Below are 20,603 nucleotides of genomic sequence, written 5' to 3' on the forward strand. Positions count from 1 at the left end.
CTGGCCTCAACGCCTTGCAGGGAGAAGAGGCTCTTCCCTGGGCCTGTCAGGAAGCCTCCACAAACGTGGAGCTGCGCAAATGAGCCAGAACTGTGGGTAAACACAGGCTCAGGGTGGTTACCTAAACACCACGTTCCAGGAGAACCATCACTACTGCTGCTGTGAGCAGTCATGGGAGGTTTTAAAATCAAGTGACACCTGCAAAGTGTTTCTGCACTAACACTGCTGTTCAGGTTGGTTATCACAGGCATTTCATTTGCAGCGCTGAGCAACAGATGGTTGTGCACTTGGTCAGAACAGCATATGTACACCGACATTAACAGGCCCATAAAGGGAAAAGGATGGTCGTGCATGTGAGCTAGTCTGCCCTACTAAGCATGGCACAACCTTGCACTGAGTCAGCAGACATTCCTCGTGTTTCAACAGATTAGCACTTTTTGTTATTTGTGAGAACCTCCTTTGCTACAGACAGATATGTGGGCAAGTTAACGTCCAACAAATGCAAGACAGTAACCAAGGGAAGCTCCAAGTCACACTTACAAAACCCAGTTTTAACACAAATTTAAAAAGTGATTATTCTGCACAGTACATAGTAACCTGCAGAACTCCTGATCAAAGGAGCTGTGGATGAGAAGACTTATGTGGATGTAAGGAAAACCAGTGAAGTTTATGCAAGAGAAACTCTGCTTTTGATGTAATTAGGAGCCCTCACATCCAGTTCAGGGAGTCCCTTACTGAGAACAGATGATTGCTTCGAGAGGATCTGAAGAAAACATCACATACTTATCCTGTTCTTATTTTTGCTCGGTATCCAACTATGACCAATGTTCGTCTTGGTTCTCCCTTGGGATCAGGCATTAGCCCAACCCTAACAAAACTTCAAAGTCCTCCCTGAGAAAGGGGATGAGAGGGAAAAGAAAAGAAAGCAGGAAGAAATCAAACTATTACAGAGCACAAACAGACAGAAAGGAGGGAGACCCCTTACAGAAAAGGGGTGAAAGGCTCAAATTGCAGAAACAGCAGTGTCCACAGCTCCTGGGAGGGATACAGAGAGCCCCACCACAAAGTTCTGCCTGCTGATGTGACAGCACATGAAACACAACCATTTCCAGTCACCATCAAGCTCCCTTCTCTTGGGGCTGCACATGGCCACAGCTTGGAGAGGGAGGTCCTACAGCCAGAGTATCAGGCAAGATGGGTCCTTGGTCTAAGCTCGCATGCCTGCTTTGATGTTATCACTGCAGCATAACAGAGTACCAGAAAAGCCTTTCTCTAGGATGAAAACAAGCTTTCACTAATATTTTACAAAATCCAGTCCCTGCCTCAATAGCTACATGGCAAGCGTTCAGAGATAGAATTTTTCATCAAAAAGATATTTTTATGAGTAGGAAGAGCAGCATTTTTTGCATCAGTTTCACTGTGGAACTCATAAGCCTGTTTCCAATAAAGCTTGCACCTCCCAGCACTACTTCTGGATGCAGCAGCCTACAACAGGGCAAAACCACAGCATGTATCCATGAAACCATAATCAAGCCTACAGTTGCATCGATGTTTGGCTGAGATATGCAGTAGACATTTCATGAGCAGCTGTTATTCGTAGTGCTCCTTTTTGAAGATGGGCATACCCGTGTCTTCTGAAGATACCTACCCATGGCTCTGGAGTCAGACAGCTCCTATGGTTGGCAGTAGAGCACACCTCCACAAAACATGACTGATGGAAGAGATGGTACAAGGCTGTTGGAAAGAGTCAGATCGAGAAGGAATGCTGAAGCCCACAAAGCATGGTCATCCTGGGACTCTGCTGCCCATCCAGGCCACTCGAACACAGATCAATGCAGCATGGGTCCAAACAGAAATTCTTGTATCTCATCACAGTGAGCTAATTCCAGCACTTCTTTGCCCTGCTAGGTATGCAGCACATCTTAGGGCTTCTGGCCACGTGAAGATCTGCATGTGCAGCTTGTAGGACTTGGAAAACTGGCCAACTCTGACCTACTTTTTCCAGGTTGTTGGGCTGACAAAGGGGAAGGGTTTGGCTTGTTTTCCTGTTGGAGCTCCCTTGCAAAATTCAGGTCCTGCTTCATGGCCTTGTAGGAAGAGCATTATCTGATGACATGTCAACAGTTAAATCAAGTATTGTAGCTAAGTTAGGGTGTGAAACCTGCCAGAAGTTATAAAGTGAGCAGCTGGATTAGTACTAAATGAGCTGTTGTAATGGAAACTGTTGCATCCCTGATCTATTACGAGCAAGCAAATCTCCAATTCCTTCCCTTTTGGCTAACTTTTTGGTTTAAAACACTGCATATGTGTGCCTGAACTGCACTCAAGTATGTGACTCTGGCTTTAAATGAACCAGCTTCAACACCAGGACCTATGGCTCAAAGTAAACACAACCCCATGGGTAAGTTCCCCCAACCTATTGACTTGGAGGAAACAAACAGCAAATGAAACCACAGACATCACCTCCCCTTCCCATGCATGCTGCTTGACTAGATCCTCGTGCCAGGGCCAGGCAGGTGCAGCAGGCGGGGACAGACACCCATTTGTCTTGCAAAATGCCACAACTCCTTATCTCCTTTGGAGAAGCAGAAGGCAGCCTGGAACAACACCAACCACACTGGAAGAACATCTCCTTGACTTGCAGGAGACATATATTGTTCCTTGCTGCAGCATGAGCTAGCCAAGCCAAGAGCTACCTCTAGAAGATCCATCTAGATCCTATAGAAGATCCATCCCCACATTAGCAAGTTTTGGAAACAGGGTCCTAGTGTAAGAACCATCACTGTTTTCAAGCATTTCTCTTCCAGCATGCTGTAGTTTTGGATTCTGATCTTTTTCTGCAGGTTCTTGTATTGTCATGGAAGTAACGAAAGGCTTTGCAGTATGGAGTGGTATCTTCATAACACATTCAAAAACAAACATCAATTATATAAGAATCAACTACACTGAACACAAAAGAAAAGATTTTACAAGGTCTACTGACCCTGTGACCAACACAAAGCTGAGGAATGATGATGTCCTCTCCAAAAACACACAGACATTGAGATACTCTGTATGCTGCAGTTGCTCTTCTCCTAAATCATGCAGCTTGTTAAAACACTTACTCAGAAAAGTTCACTACCACTATTAGAGCAGCAATCACTTCCACAGAATTCAAACCTTCTTCAAAGGTAGAGCTGCACTGATTGGATGTTATTAGGACAACATCCAGAGTGTGAGAGACACCATGAAAGCGGGACCATGAAATTAAAATAAGTGAAATCTTTAGAAGTTCTCTTCTATGAAGACAACAGAAAATGGGTAGATATTTGAAATCAGAAGGTACTAGACTGAACTGCAGAGAAAGACATAATTTCATATATGAATCATGGAATGGTTTGGGTTGGAAGGGACCTTAAGGATGATCTGGGTACAAGCCCCCTGCCATGAGCAGGGACAACTCCCACTACATCAGGTTGCCCAAAGCCCCACCCAGCCTGCCCTTGTACACTCCCAGGGATGGGGCATCCACGGCTTCTCTGGGCAACCTGTGCCGGTGCCTCAGCACCCTTCTAGTGAAGAATGTCTTCTGAATAACTGATCAAAATCTAAGATAAACGAAAATTATTTGCATGGAAAAAATTATGATGCAAGTATTCTTTTCTTAGTATTTTGATGTTCTTTAACACTGAGAAATCAAATCCAAGCTACCGCAGCTTGGTAACTCAGAGACTGGTATGACACAGATTCAGATTTGATTGCTAATCTCCATCACATCACTCTAATAAAGATTTTAAAGCTCACCGAGACAATAGGAAACCTCAGCCAAAAAAATAAAAATAGAAGCTAGAAAAACATCTGGCAGCTATCCTAGCTCCAATTTTCTCTGTTGTTTCAGTCACCCAGATTGGCCAGGAAATGAAGAAAACTTTTTGAATCAGCAGTGCTGTACATGAACTGTTCACACAAGGAAATTCATAGCCTGTGGAAGTGGCAGCCTATGGAAGTTACCTATGGAAGTGTTTGCCTATGACTAAGTTTTAAGGCTGATACAACCAGGTATGCTCTTCATTAACAAAGAGTGTAGAACATCTTTAAAAATTTGCTTGGAATTCCACAAGCTAGGCTTGGGGAGAAGGAGGTGTGGATAACTGCCACAGTGGCTGGGTCTCCATGCCCAGCCAAGTCAGAGCACCATGTACACCAGACCCAAGATCCCTTGAACAGCAGTTGACTGCAGATCCTTACATTGGATATACAGCAAAATTATAAGCACTTCCATACATTTAATAACTTGGGTCTACTTTAAACCTTCAAAACTATTCCTGAAAGCTATCAGTCTCAGAAAAAATAGCAAAGCTGTAAAACGTGGCTGCAAAGCACAGCAGTACTTCAAAATACAAAGTGATCAAAATTGTTGGCCACCCTTGCCCCATAAGCCAGAGCACAAGAATCTCCTCAGAAGGCAGCATTTGACAACCTGTAGAGATATAAAACTTTCCTGCACCTAAGAAGGATTTTCCAAAGAGAAGAGTTCCTGTTCATACACTGGGCAAAAAAATACATAAATAAATGTAAATGAATTGAAAATTTTCTAGTAGACTTTTTAACACCTGAGGCATTCACTTGTGGCATGGAAAAAACCAAACCATTAATCTCTCACGTTCCCAGGGCCTCCATCACCACCATGTTGAAAGGTTACTTCTCTTGCCCACAGAGCTGGTCACTATCTATAGAAAGTGGAGCAACCCTAGCAGAAGAGGCTGAGAGAAACCCACCAGAAGAGTCAAGAACTTGGTAGTGCCTCTCACACAGGACAGCAACAATCAGGACTCCACCCTGACCAGGGAATGTGATGTTATGTATCACAGCCACTCCCCCTGTTAGCAAGCCCTGTGCTTGAGAACAGAAACCAAGAGTAAGATTTCAGAAATTCCTTTAACAAGTTGCAGTTTTGACAAATCAAATGAAAAAAATACTGGCTGGCACGACCAGTAAAGGCCCTGTGCTGCTCACAGCTTCACGCATCTTTCTTCAGTATTAACAAGATTACTGATTTGATCAAATAGCTTCCAAGCTCCAATACACAGAGATGTGTATGTACATGGGAAATAAAAACATTGCTTCTGTTTCTGTTTTGGAAAAATGAAAAGTCATCTGAGTTGGGTTTTTCTGTTGTTCGTCGCCCCACACATACACACTTCAGGGATTTGCCAGGACTCCAAGAACGAGCCCTGGGAATTTGGAAGCTCACTGTGAGATGCCCGAGGTGCCTCGGGCTACAGAGCACTAGTAGCTGCCTCAGACAGGAAGCCAAGCAGGTTTCAATAGCCCTTAAGCACAGTTCTGCCAGGTTTTATCAGAGTGCTTCCTGAGTAACTATTCAGTTTCGATGATTCAGTCAGTTTTACAAAACATTTTCTTTTTTTACTGGAAGAAAATTCAGTGTTCTTGATGCATAATATTTGGAATTTATGCAATAGGACCATACCTGCCCTGATGGTCTTCTGGCTTTCTTTTTAACCCATTCCATAGTCCATTTAATATAATAATTCAACCCCCCTTCTTCCCTTCGCATGCTCCCCACACTCTATCTCATGCCAGGATCCTGTGTCCTCCCATTTTGCTTGTCCTCTCCTTCACACAAACCTGTGGGGTCCCTAGGCCAGACCACTTCTCCCAAGGTTTTCTTACATGAACACCCTTTCAGAAGCTGCCAGAACAATGTCCCACAGCACCTTCTGCTTGTGCTTTTCTCTTCACCCCACAGTAGATGCTAAATGGATTTCCATTTCTTCCCCAGCCAACACTCCCTGCTATTTCTCCCCAGCCACCCACCTTGTTTGATATCAATGCTGGATACTAAACATAAAAGAATCATTCACCTGCTGAAGCAAAGACCGTGCATTAGAGCAGCTGCTGTAGTTTGACCTGAAAGAAATTCAAAACCCCAGGAATGTGCTGGGAGGGAAATCTGCATCTCAAACCAGCTTGATCAAAGAGCAGGAGCAAGGTACCACTCAGCCTGCAGTCTCAGGCTATGTAATGCTATGGATCAAGTGCCAGGGAAAGTGAGACATGACCTGACAGCAAAACACTCATCAGGAAGGAAGCAAGAGTATTCTTTCTATAGACTGAGCCAATATATTATTCTCTCTCTCTTCCCTCCTTAAGAACAGATGAGAGTTTTCATGGGTCTCTCTTCCTAGTTGTTTCCTGTTCAGCTGCTAAGTCTGGAGACTCAGAAGTGCAACTGAAAAGGGAAGAAGTGCTGGAGTCTTATATAGCTCCCCATCATGAGATCTGCTTATTCCCCCCACACACTTTGTTGTACTGACTCAGCAGAGCTCTGGGCTTCTTTCTTTCCAAGTGTTCACACCACCAAACCACAGCCTTTTGAATATACAGCAGTTGCCAGTTTCACTATACTCAGAACAGCACTTCCGACTACGCCAAAAAACTAAACGTAGGTGGTGTCTGCTTGTAGGCAAATTGTTTACAACTCACTCATCTGTTCTGGATCGATGGAAAGAAGGAGTGGCAAATCAGCTTTCTGAGTTGAAGTGAACAAGCACTGAAATGGTTACACCACTCCAGCTTTAACAAGCAGGACGAGAAACAGAAACCACTACACAACCAATCTTTTAATGCATGACAATCTTGTTGTGTCCCCTTCCCCTGCCTACAGAAACAGTCTCCTAGAAAAAGAGGCAAAACAGAAAGAGAAATACTCACGCATGTCACCAATGGCTCCTTTTGTGACATTTGTGGCTTTCTTTACTGTCACAGTGAATATATGAGAATACTGGTGTTCCACCTGGAAGTCAGAGAGTTAGAGGTGATTAAGTTCCAGAATCAAAAAGCAGCTATTCTATTAAAACAGGTTTCATTTCATCCAAGAACTGAGAGAGAAATCCCCAAGCCAAAGTGCAAATGAAATGCCTACTGGATAAAGCATCTTAAAGCTGAACTGCACCCTGCAGCTTTACTGAAAGGTCAAGCCTTACACTAGGGTTGCTTGATTTTCCTGCAGCCACACCTACTAATCTCAATAAATAACTCTCCTCCTCTCTACAGAACCTGCTTTAAGGCATTTAGTCAGTCAAGGACAACTTGGTATGGTAAGAAAAATAAAATAAAAAGGGGGCTATTTTACCATGTGCTCATCTTTGTAATTACCTTTCCCCAGTAAAAAGAACAGGTGCAATTACTTCTGAGTACATGTTCTGGAACAGATCTATGCATACTGCACATGGAAAGGATAAAATTAGTAAAGCACAGAGCATACTTTTTAGTACACATCATTATTCAAAGTGTAAGTGTCCCTAAGACAATGGAGTGAGGGCAAAAAGCAAGGTGTTGAAACATCCACAAGCAAATTTCACACCGTTTTTGGAGTTTTTTAAAAGAACTGCCTTTTAAAAGTAGCCAGAATATATGTCCTGAATGGAAGCAAGTGAGATTAAGAAATTAAAGTAAAAACCTCAATGGAAAGAGGCCAGTAGCTCACATCTGTTTTGCTTACAGAGTCACAAGTTTGACCAAACTACTGAATGCCATCAGGAGTAGCATCACTGTGTACAGACACCATCAGCCTTCCACAAGGAAGCAGAGCATGGGTAAGCTGTAAGCACTCGGTATTACGACCAGGCACAAGTCCCCCACAACTGTCTGTGTGCTCATACCTACGCTGCTACCTTAACGCCCAGCCTGACCATAGCTTCTTTGGCTGCCCACACTGCCTGGACACTGGTTCATCCCCGGCACCAGCCCATGAGCCCTCCTGGGATGGAAACTGGGGCACCCCCTTGCCCCTGAGCTCTGCTCCTGCGCTAGGCACAACGTCCGAGCTGTTCTCCAGCTCCCAGAGGAGCTCAGGCAGTCACCTACAGCTCATACACACACCTGTGTCACAGGTCTCTGCCTTGACATTCTTGCTGTTTTTTCTTACTCACCCATTAGAATCATTAGGACAGCTAACCACGTACTGAAGATCTTGCAATGTATCCCAATCAGAAGAGAAAGGGAACTACCAGAATCAGGAAATTCCTTGAAGTTTACTTAAAATAACAGACAGCACCTTAAGAGTGGGATATGCTTATTCAGGCTGCACCCGGTGCTTTTTGTGTGTGTGTGTTTTGTTTCAAAACACCTTTTTTAAAGAAAGAAACAGACAAGCCAAAAAAAAACACACTACAATTCATTATTCATGGTTTAGCTTTAACAGCGGCTTGTACTTCCATTTAAGCTACAGCTTGCTTCAACTGCTAGACTTATAAGGGCCTTCAAGAGGTTCTCACAGTTATTGCAGAACTGGTTGTTTCAGACAAGCCTCACTATTTCACATACATGATATTCTTGCACCACAACCAGACTAGATCCTGCTTCAATACAAATAAGATAAGAAACAACAATCTCTTGTAAGTTACATATCATCTGCTCAAAAATAAAAAATAAAAAATCAATCATCATCTATAGATAGCAAAAGTGGCTTGTGAATTCTTAAGTAAGAGATGAGTCAAGGCTCATTGAAAAAACAACAGCAGAAACATCAACTCCTCCCCAACTCTGCAGTCTAGAAGTTTGCAAAGGCACAGTCACATCACAGTGGCAAATACCTAGGGAAAATGCCCCCAGTGGTGCTAAGGGTATGACTTCACTGCAGACACTGGCTGACCCAGACAATGACTTGCTGCATCTTCATTCAAGCTGTAGTCACCCGCAGGTAGGGGGATGTCTGGAGGCTCGTTTCATGACAGTCTGCCCAGCAGGAAATACCAACTCTGTAATTTTTCCTCTGTAAAGCTGTAGGAGTTGTCTGGTTCAGAGAACAAGTAAGCAAGCAGTGGGAAAACTGTGGCAATGCAAACTATTAGCTTACAAGCGGTATACTGAAGCTGTCATTTCGCAGCAAGCGGCTCGCCAACTGCAGCAAAAATGGGATCCAGCCTCTGGCCAAGTCTCCCAGCCAGGACTGTTAACCTGCTCGGAAGTATCAAACTTAGCAGGAAGGTGTTAGACGTGTGACTTCACATCTATCGCCTACTTAATTTAAATCACCTATTTAACAGCCTGCCATGTCCTGACAGGAAGACATCCCAATAATTTCATGATATCTATCTTTTGCACTGCAGTTTCCACGAGTGGATGGAAGAACAGGAAGGAGGTCAGGACTTCTCACACAGCTACATAAAACTACCCCAGCTCTGAAATTACATGGTTTCAAGAATTTTTACAAGGTGTCAATCTCCAGAAAACAGGTTCTCTCTCCATCCCTTGTTTCTACCTTGCTTTTTGAGCATGCTCAAAGCTGTTTTATCAGTGTGTGCCACATTCATCCATGTCAGATCGCTGAAGTGCTGGTTTCACAATGCAGTGCTGGCCCCAGCATTTGTTCACCCAGACTGATGTTGTTATATCACTGCTTTGTCATATACAACCTTATAATTAAAAAGAAACAGCCCGAAGTACAAAGACACCACCCTTCCCCTTATTCTTAGCTGTTAGGAAAGCTCCTGTCCTTGCTTGAGACCACAAATCAGAGATCACTGAATATTTAGCAACAAAGAGGAGGCTGAAGTTATAATTAAGTTACGAGTATAGGACAAGGGCGTGCTGGATTTTGTTCTCAGCTGCTATGCGAAGCTCGAGGACAATTTTGGTCCCCAGGGTCCTGGCTGTAAAATGGTGATACTGTAAGATGTTCACCTACAGAAAGCACTTCTGGAAAGTAGTTTGCCTGCATCTCAGTCCTATCCATACATCTCACGTGCCTAAATAAAATGCCCACTGTCAAAACGAGGATAAAACACCACTCACTGGAATTTTCTCATTACAGCAATATGGAGATTGTCATTACTCTCTATTGCAAGTTGCTACCTAATGCTACCATGAGAACTGTTTTTTATTGATGTAAGCAGCAAACCTCTTAATTCCAGCTGCTGTTGTGCCAAGAGTTAACTGTGGCACAGGATTTGGTATCCTCCAAAAGCAATGTGAATACACAGAGGCCTGGTAAAACAGCAGAAAACCATTATGTTCTTTCCCCATGCCTCACCCAAAATAACAAACTGAGGCTCATAATTATAGAGTTATTAATATCTAGACTTAATCACATGCTTAGAAGAAATTTGCACAGGACTAAAATAAATGATCTCCCTCTTAGTAAAAATGTACACAGATACACAGGAAGCTTGAAAGCCTAGATCTTTTCTATCCTAAAATAAATGTTTTTAATGCAACTGAAGTGCAAACGGAAATTAAGGCAATTTTACACTTAGGATCCAGTTTCTAAGAGACCTAAATACCCACATTACCAAAGAAATGATCCCAAAAGACTTGCTGGATGTTAGTTTTTGGAAAGACTAAGTCCTACAGAAGTTAAAAGCCCCCTGAAAACACAGTATATTGACTCTAAACACTTAAATCCTTGCTAATTTAGATGACAAAGCTATGTTTTCTGATGTGACTTAGTTCACCTTATGTCTTGATAAAAATCTGTACATTGCTAACTCCTCAATTACTTCAGAGGAAAACAAGATGGTATAAATCACTTAAACATTGCAACACTGAGTGGAGCAACATCTGCATATCTTTAAATCTAAGACAGGTTAAAAATTGCAGAAGCTCACAAAACTGAAAAGCCTAAATCCTCTCTTCCAAGGTGACCTGGCTTTACATATTTCTTTCACTTTACTTCTTCCATAAGTTTTGAGAAGGAAGGAGAGAGGCAGAAGAGGGGAGAAAAGACAGAAACAGCCACCTTCAATATGCCTTCTCTAAAGATGGGCTTTCTAAGTTATGACAGAATATGCTCTCCTTGCTCAGTCCACTCCTTTTAGGTACAAGCACTAGGTTTTCCAAGTACACAGAACAACTGTTCAGTGTCTCCTGCCCTCACACGTCTCCTTCTTTAACTCCTCCTCCTGCCTCCTTCCTTTTTTTTCCACCTTGAACTGTGTTTTTTCTCCCAGTAAAATTTCTCTTATCTAATTCCCCTCATTTATACTTTTATACATACTTTTGCACTACAAGTCTGGGAAACAAAACAATGCTCTAAAAATCTGCTGTAGCACTATCAGGTTTTGCCTGTGAACTTTCCACACTTACCAGGAAAGCAAGGAATTTGCATGTGTTGAATACAGTATTTTTCATCCCCCAGAATGCTGAGTCACAAAATATCACTCAATCAGGAGATATAAACCAAATACAAATCAGGAAGGTCTGGTATACCTTGCGTAATAAGGATTTACTACTTCTACTTCCTTAACTATAAGCAGGACACTCAAGCTGACAATTGAGCTGGACAAATGAAAATGCTTATTTTGTTAAATAACAGATTTTAATGAAGTTCATTCTTTTACATGGATATTACAAATAAAGGTAAATACTTGTGTATACACATACATTTTGAAGTTATTTCATTCGTTATTGTAATATTTAACCCCAATACCAAGTTAACAAGTTATATTATGTCTCAACTCTTCTCTGAACCCAAAAGCATTTTGTGAAGCAACTCTGCAGCAACTCTGTGAACACCTTCTTCTATTCCTTCTAATCTTTCATAAAAAGAGGAAAGAATAAAAATAAAAGACATCAGAAAATGCATAGTGGTTAGCATAAGGACTTTTGGAAAATGCAGAATTCTTTTGAGACTTTTAATGCCAAGTGTTATAAAAATGCACTATTTTGCACTGATATAAGCCTGCTGCCCCGAGTGTTCAAATTTTAGTAAAACTTTCCTTGCAATTTAAATTTGAATGAAAAAAGAACTCAGACTTCCATGCATTTTTCAAACAACTACAGAATCAGCTCTTGCATTAACAATAGTCCTGCCTGCGATTACAACATCGCTGCATCAGAATTCAGCACTGCCAGAGGACTGCAATTATTTGTTCTTGTGAAACTGTATCTTGTTCACTATGGTGCACATACTGGTGTCAAAAGAGGTATTTTGTGTGAATGAGTCAATGAAATGAGTGAATGCATCTGAGACCGCTTTCATAAAGGTACACAGCAAACCAAATATTCCATCCAGGAGAGGGCACTGATAGTGAAAGGAATATGTTAGCATATTGTTTTAAACACTTGTAAATAGAGACATCAACATGAAACTTGTCTTTACAGCAGCATTCACAGAACTGCATAGGGAGTAAAACACAAGTTTGACATCTGTAGGCTGCAAACTCATATAAAGGATGTGACTGCGTGGGGTGGAAACCACATTATTGATAAGAGATCATTTCAAGGAAGCACACACTATATTTTTAGCAATGTTCAACATTACGGCAAGTATATGGTAGCTATCTTTGAGTATGTATCACTTTTCCTGCCATGAGATTCTGGGACAATTACGAAAAGTAGCTCATAGGAACACAATCAGCTTGTTTTGAGATTTCAGTTTTGATAGAAATTGTGATTTCAGTGCTTACTTTAGAAAGTCATTCAAGCAGAGATATGTGAGAGCACACTGCAGCCACTGTGTTCAGCAAGCTGCTGACTGACCCATCCTGCTGGCTTGCCACCACACAACAGGTAGTTTTGTTCCCATTTTCCTTCTCCTTCCCTTGCCCCCTACTTCTCCACTCATACAGCTTGTTCTGCCCTTTGCTTGGGCCAGCTCTGACAGCACCTATCTCATCTTCTGCCTCAAACTGGTTTTCTCTCAGTTCAGCAAAGTCAGTGAGCTCACTCAGATCAGCTGCACTTCAGAGTTGGTACAAGGGATGCAGGAGGGCCACTGCAAGGCAGTGGGAAGGAGGGAGCACTTTGGCACCAATGTGTTGTTGAGCGGCACAGATCTTCTCACTGATCCTTACCTAGAGTTTATAGGCTGTATGTTGAAGATTCTCTTTGAATCAACATCATTGATAGACACTGGTTTAAGAACAGTGTATCTAAATTTGCCAATTCATCCCTCCACCCATACTGATGAGAAGGGAGAAGTGTAAATTCATAAAATTGTATAGAAAAACTGTATCGGAAGGGAGAAAGCAAGTAGCATAATGTTACTTTTGTAGGCTACTGACTAACAGCATGTAATAAACTTGTATGATAAACTAGTCAAATACAGGCACTTTAACAAAATACTTCAAACAGGCAATTCCCTTAAAACAATACCCTCATTACGTTAAGTTAGAAGCCTGTATTCTGTTGTGACTTACACAAGAACAACTCAAAGTCATTACCTCTTTTTGAAAAGTTGAGTTTCTTTCAAATTTCATTCAAATAAATTTCTTCGTAAGTTTGCTCTAACCACACTTAACTTTACTTAAAGGAATTCACAATAACTCTAGTTCTGTGTGCTTATTAGAATAATTTATAAAAGAATACATGATACAAGACAATACACGAGAAACTATAAGTAGGAGACATATAGCTACTTACCACGATGTGTTGATAAGGATCTATGAAGGACATTTTTGTCTCAATTTTTATTCAATACAACTGTCAAATGTCTAGTTCAATTCCACACTGAAGAGGCTTCTCAGTTATTCAGAGGTCAGTATGACAGATCCTTTAACTATTAAATAATGAAAAAAAAGGTAAAATTCCTGTGTTCCTTTTAAACTATATTTTGTAACAGAACAAACAAGTTCATCCATTTAAAATGTTCCCACAATTCATTTGTTAAGCAAAACTTTATTTTCATATAAGCTACTGAGGTAGAGATATTTACTTGCCTGAACTACAGAAATGTCTTGTGCTTATTTCTTCTGACTCAGTGTAACAGTACAAACAAAATATCTTCAATTCCAATCATCCAAGTGCTTCCAGCACCTCTACAGATAAAGAAAAGAATAAAGCAATTTCATGTATACAGTAGGTGCATTCATATGTATATGTTCATTGTAATGCATGGAACTAACTAAATCACTGCTTGAGTAATACACTTTTTACTGTAGTGACAAATTCTTGACTCCTGGAGCTTGCCTCTACATGAAGGTGTTCACATGGTCAAGACAGACCAGAGATGAGGCTCCTCTTTTTGTGTCTTCCTCACTACACAAGGATACATTCTACATTCACACCAGGAGCTGTGAAATTTAGAACTGAACTCTAGCATGAGAGTCGGCAGCTTGCATCGGACAACTGCAGCCCTCCATGGCGAGGGTCTGTTAAGCTTTTTTAATGCAGCTTTTAACACCACCTTCACTTTCCAAGCTTTTTCCTCAAATGAAAAATTCACAAAGTTGCACCTAACTGCACTGAAAGTAGTAATGGAAAACAAACTCTACTATCTCAGCAGCACCAGCACAGGGGAGTTATTAGTCAGCTTTCCATTCATCAATAATCTAGCAGCAACAGTGCCCTCTGTAAACCTGGAGAGGAAATTCCAGCTAGAGCTGTACATGTAGATAACCCCCCCAGGCATCCCAGCTGCCTACAGAGATCCACAGGAGGTTTTGCTGGGCAAACTGCCCACCACCTTGCAGGATTTAAACAGGTTTTCCATAGGCCACAATTTTCTGAAGATTTTGTGAGGATTTCTATTGAAATTGGACTACCCAAGGTCTTACGCTTCAGATTTTTTTCAACCATCAAAGTAAAATACATTATGAAATGTTTTTCCTTTCTGTATCTCTTAAGAAATAATAATAACAATGATAATAACTGCTGGCCAGGACTGGTTCTCAGATTCACGTAGACCACAGTCACACCTGCGCCACCAGCACAAGCCTCAGGCTGGAAAGCAAAAAGCATTCTGTGAGGCAAATGTTGCCTCTTCACCCATTTTTGAAGGACAGAATAAGCCCTGAACGATGATTTACGTTATTTCCCAAAAACTCACTCAAGCAACTACATGCACACCTTCCCATAAAAGATTTTTATCACCAAGCTCACTAGAACACACTGCATCCCTTCTTTGATCCTGTCAGCCCTAACAATAGCTTGAGGCTAGAAATTACCCTGATTTTATTTACTTATTTATTTTAATCTAAGGAAGTCTGAATAAGAAACACTGCAACACAAATTCCGTTCATAGTTTTCATTTAAAGCATCTCAGTGTCAGGGTACCAGGAACAACCCATCTTTGTTACAGGAAGCAAGCAGCTTTTCAGACCTAAAGGATGCTAACACATAACACGCCTTTATTAACCCTATTCTAATAACAACTGCAAAGACTTATATTTATGAAAAATTCATCAACCAAATTCAGTAGTGCTATAAACAGACAGGTGGGAGGGAAGCAGCACTGTGTTTGCATATATGTTGTATAGCTGATTTGCTACATACACCTTCCTTTATTTTGCCTTTCATCCCACTTAAAGAAGGACACTGGGGAGTGTTGGTAAACAAGCTCGGCCACAGTGGTAGTTAGGACGTGTTGCAAACTTCGAAGGCCACCAAGCAAAGGGAACAGTGAGGCCTATCCAGTCACTGTAGCACGGAGGAAACAACCTAGGAGCGGATTGAGAACAGGTGTGTACTGCTGTAAGTACACGGCCATGCTACCAGCCTGCCGCCCCACCTGAGGGACTGCCTGCGGGAAGCGGAGAGCAGGCCAGGCCCAGGCAGAAGGCTGGGCCGAGTTATGGTGCCCAGCAGCCTGGAGGCAGGCATCGAGGTCTCCAGCCGGTCACTCCTCTGCTCGACTGAGATCATCCATGCTCTTCCTATAACCCCCTGCCTCATTTATTTCAATATCTGCGGGAAATACATTTGTGATCCTGCAAACAACAGGCTCTTTGACTACAGAGCCGTAATGAATTCCCGAGCAACATCTGTCCTCTGTGTTGCATGAGGCAAGTGGCATGCTGGCAGACAAATATGCAAAGGCATAATTAGTGACTATCAAAAACACACATGCAACGTTTTAGGATAAACAGGCAGAGGCTTTAAATAAGAGGAAAAAAAAGCAGCCATGAAGCAAGCAGAGCCTGATGTGATCCACAGCGCAACCATTCTGGTTCTCCACACACCCCCAGCTCATGGGACGATGAATCCCAGCCCTGGTCATGATGCTGCTCTTGGCTTGAAGGTCTGTCAGGATGCATCTGGGCTAATCACACTCGTGTGTTTCTCTATTTAAAATCTTCCTGTGACAGAAGAACCAAAATACAGCACTAAGAGAAGCTACCTATTAAGCTCATCAAAAGCCTCAAGGAAAGTCCCAAAGAATGTTTACTTCAGACATCTGTAGTAAATAAAGCTGTGATCCCACAATGATCTCACATTACACTGCCCCTACGCACCACTCATGCTACAGAAGCCTAATGGAAAAATCATCAGCTAATTAAAGACTTCATAAGCAAATACAAAGAGCAGAGAACAAGGTAACGCTGGTGGCAGGCCAGCCCTTGATGGACTGAGAAAAAGATGAGCCTCTAACCAGACCCGAAGGGTGGGTGCCGCATTGCCCCTGAGCAGTGCGGTTCCCAGGGCCAACAGAATTCCTTCCTAAAGGGCTGCCCAATAGCTGGTACGCTGCAGCTCTACAAGAACACACGCCTAAAAGCTGTCAGTTAATACAGTAGCACCAAAATTAAACAAGCTAGCCTGACTGATTAAAGATGCATTTCTTGATGTTTTACCAACAATTGCCCTGTTTCCAAATTATTACATTTATAAAACACCACATTAAACATAGCATCTTGAACAGAGTACTGTTTAGTTTGGTCATGTAACATAGAGAGAGCTTTCTGCTAAACTCCTAATCTCACTTGCACCCAGAAATTAACTATCTTTGTCAGCCCAAAGTATCTAATTGTTAGGTACAATTTCAGACATCAAAAATAACAAGCTGTTAGTGGACAGGCATTTCTCTGTTTAAATCAAGACTTTTTGATCTTATTCCACGTTCACATGAGGTGACAAACTGAAAAGGGTAAGGGAAACCACTATAGAGACAAACGATAAACAGAGCAATTCCCCAAAAGAAGTTAATGCACACATGGATTATGACTGGAAAAGTTTTACTTCTCAGTGTTGATCCAGTAACACTGCTTACAGATACCTTACGGTTTCACAGGATATGTCAAGGATGAAAGAAAGACATGAAGAATAATGAGGCTTTCCTGTTCCATGTTGAATATGAGGTTACTCCATAGTTAGTGTCACTGAGCAGGAAAAACTCCAAAAATGAATAAAGCGCAACACACTATAAATATCACCACCAGACTAAATCCTCGAGATGTTAAGAAAATCATAAAAGGGAGACTGTTTATACCAAGTTCACCAATTCCTTTTAAAAAATCAATGACAATTAAAAGATAGTAAGTGTGACTCACTTATAGTCATTAACATGATAAAAGTAGAGGGTCCAGAATAACCTAAATATTGCCTCAAGGTTTTGGTATGAATGTCACCATCCACTTTTATCAAATCAGATTACAGAATTTTATTTGGTTACAGATCGATCCTGTGATTGTACAATAGAAATAACAAATACTGCTTCAACATGATTTTCCCAAGCATCCTGGAAAATCACTGTAATGTTATTTCTCAATTGAGGTCTTCCCACACAAGAAACAAGGATTACCTCTTCTTCTGTGTAGGGCATCCATCACTCAATTTTCACCACAAGTGAAAAATTATATGCTTTGATGTATAATGACTGTTCTTCCCATGCCTTGTTAAGACAGCATGGGTAGAGGGAAGGATTCTGAGCAGAAAAGCAAGAAGCTTGACCTTTTTATCACATTTTTGGAGGGCTATGTCTGGTAAGGAAGTTGACATTGTATAAATTACTGGAGAGGAGATTTTAAGATTGGGAAACCATATCTGACTTCCTGCTAAAGAGAGCATAACAGATGAAAGGATCATGAATCTCATTTGCAAAGATGACCTCCTGGCCAGTGAGCAATTGCTGAAGCTATAGGTGGCGCTGAGAGCAACGAGATTTCTTCTCAATGGAAGAAGAAAAAAAGATTCAAAGCACACCAGCAGGACTGAAACTCCAAAAACATTTCAGAAGATGAGGTGAGGTAAATTTACACTGGAGGACTTCAGAGGACAAAAGTGAGGAAAACTGCACTGTTACCAGGCCAGTACTCTGTGTACAAGCTGACCAGCATCTCCTGGGAATCTCCATGTTACAGCAGCCTCCTGCCATAGGAGACGAGGCTTGGTGATTCAGGGGAAATTCAGACATGCTGCCATAATAAGTTTAATTAAGCTGGGCTTAGTCCAACAGAAGGACTCTGTTATATTCTGCGGGCAAATACCTTACCAACAAATATTCAGGAAGCATTTCTGCCTGCATACCTGGCACCTATTACACATTGGCCACGGGAGTTCCCAGTACATTTCCTTTCTAGCCAAGTATTGCATTTTCACCGTGGACACTAACTACAGGCCTGAAGGAAGAGGTGACTGATTCAGTGCATAATGGTTTATCCTACAATTATATTGCTTACGCAAGGAAGGGTTAACGAGAAACACTCACTACAACGGTTCACAAGAGGTTACAAAAAAAGCTATGTCATCATACAAGATTTCACTGCATATCCATCTTACAGAATTTAGAAGATGGAACAGAACTGTATCTTCCTAGAAATACTTAAGGAATTAATTCAGATTCTGAAAGATTGCCTTACTAACTTTATGTAACTTTTCACCAATGCTTCACATTTTACTTGAAATTGTGCTAGTAGTAACAATAACAACAACAAAAATCAGCCATGAATATTTAAAAAGTTCAGCTAAAGGATGCCAAGAATATTTTTTAAAAATGGTAGAGATCACTGGCTAATCTTTTTCTACAGAAATCCAAACCACAAGACAGATAATGTAGATGGTAGGGTTTCAAAATTCATCAAAAACCCTCAAGCAAACAGAAGATCAGTAACCACCACTGCACAGGTCAGACTCCCTACAACCTTATGCTGGAACCAGCTATCTTGTTTTTCCTGCAAGAAGGCCAAAAGACAGAGAAGAATGTGAGAAATCACAAGTTCCAAAAAAGAGGAATTCTTTGGGTATACTCCCAGTAAAAACAATTACAATACACTAGTCAAATTCACCTATTGCTTAAAACATTCTAAGAAGATTGTCTATAAAGACCATTTGTTATATGCACATTTCTGTTTAAACAAGTAGGATTTAAAATGCACAACATTTCTGTACATTAGGATTTGGGGACTTAGTTACTCTACAATTTATTTATTTATTTTTAAATATGCAATAGCTGTTGATTTAGGAGTGTTCTCACTTTCGGAAGCCCAACTTAAGGCAACAGACAACATTCATTCTCTCTTCAGCTTCAAGATAGTGAGTGCTCCAACTAACTAGCATGTTTCAGCTGTCTGAAATGGGAAAACTCAATACCAGTCAGTTTTAAAAGTGTTGCCAAAAATGCAAACACTTATATAAAAGTTCTAAAATCAATTGATGCATATGAAGTGCAACACTTAAAAAAAAAAAAAAAAAAAAAAAAAAAAAAAGGACAGTGTTTGTAGACTATATTCTTTTAAAACTTAGGTAGAAGTAAAAAGGAATAAACACCACTAAACTACCCAACTTTTCCACTTTCAGTGGGTTGGCTGAGAACAGTTTGCAAAAGTCTCCATGACCACCCTTAAAGCAGTCTTTCTAGAACTGTGGCATTAACTACTGCTGAGTATTTTACAGTTGGGGCACTAGATTTAGACTCCAAATAAATACTTCAGCCTTCACTCTGCCTTGGTGACAACAGGGATGTCATCCAACTTCTAAATGTTTCAGGACAATGCCTTAAAAAAAATAATAATAATAATGACAGATTGGTTCTTACATATCTTTGCAGCTTTGTTCCCTCTTCGGTTTCAACCATCCCTGTTTAACAGCAGGGAAGCAAAAAAAAAATGAACTAAAAGAAGTTATCCTCATATTTTTTGCTAAGTATTTATGTTTTGCTTTCGGGGGGATGAGGAAAGCTACTGCAATGCATGCACAGTTGTCCAATGCTCTCAGGCTTCAACTGCAAAGGAAAATGCCTCTGTGTTACAGTTATGCAGTGGTTTCACACAATAGGACAACCACAATAATAGTTCAAATATGCAAAAAACTGGGGAAATTAACAGCTGGCTTCTGTTCAGGTAAAACATGTCAGCAATAAAACAAATTTAGCTGAAAGTTAGGCAAATAGGCTCCCCAGGGACATAGTCACTGCACCAAGCCTGTCTGAATTTAAAAAGCGATTGGACTGTGCACTTAATCACATGGTCTAAATTTTGGGCAGACCTGTGCAGTGCTAGGAGTTGGACTTCATGATCCTTATGGGTCCCTTCCAACTTGGGATATTCTATGATTCTATGATTCAAACGTTTCCTTTAAAGATTTTTTAAGCTGCTGCCCCGCTTGCACCGCAGGGATGGTGACAGAATTGCTCACAAAGGTGCCTCTCCTCATCCAATGCTCAGCACATCTCTGCAACATGACTCAGTGTTACAACTTCCATGCTCTGGTTTTGGACTATTTATTCAAAATATGAGCTCTGGCCATTGTCCACAATAAAGGGGACAATAGTGCTGCACTTCCTCTGGTCTAGCTGGTGATAATATTAAAAGCATGACAAAGTAGTTAGAATGCCTGATGAGTGAGCCCTTGCGGAAATTCATCAGGACTTTCTAGTAAAAGTAGTCATAAATAAAACTTCTGACGTTGAGATTTTTCAGCATCTTTTAAACAATGTGAGTAAAATT

General features: G+C 41.1%; 1 protein-coding gene across 6 annotated transcripts in view; it reads right to left on the reverse strand.

Annotated features, from left to right (window-relative positions):
* PLA2G4A (phospholipase A2 group IVA) overlaps window positions 1-20,603 on the reverse strand; it is a 118,406-nt gene that overhangs the window by 52,327 nt on the left and 45,476 nt on the right. For all 6 annotated transcript variants that reach the window (XM_084526985.1, XM_084526987.1, XM_084526984.1 and 3 more), the window contains 3 exons: window positions 13,662-13,760; window positions 13,366-13,501; window positions 6,715-6,796 (listed from right to left, as the gene is read on the reverse strand). In XM_084526985.1, coding sequence (XP_084383111.1) covers window positions 6,715-6,796; window positions 13,366-13,398 — 115 coding nt within the window. In that variant the 5' untranslated portion in view covers window positions 13,399-13,501; window positions 13,662-13,760. The remainder of the gene's footprint in view (window positions 1-6,714; window positions 6,797-13,365; window positions 13,502-13,661; window positions 13,761-20,603) is intronic.

The sequence above is a fragment of the Aythya ferina genome (genome assembly GCF_964211825.1).
Source record: "Aythya ferina genome assembly, chromosome: 8".
NCBI classification, from domain to species: domain Eukaryota; kingdom Metazoa; phylum Chordata; class Aves; order Anseriformes; family Anatidae; genus Aythya; species Aythya ferina.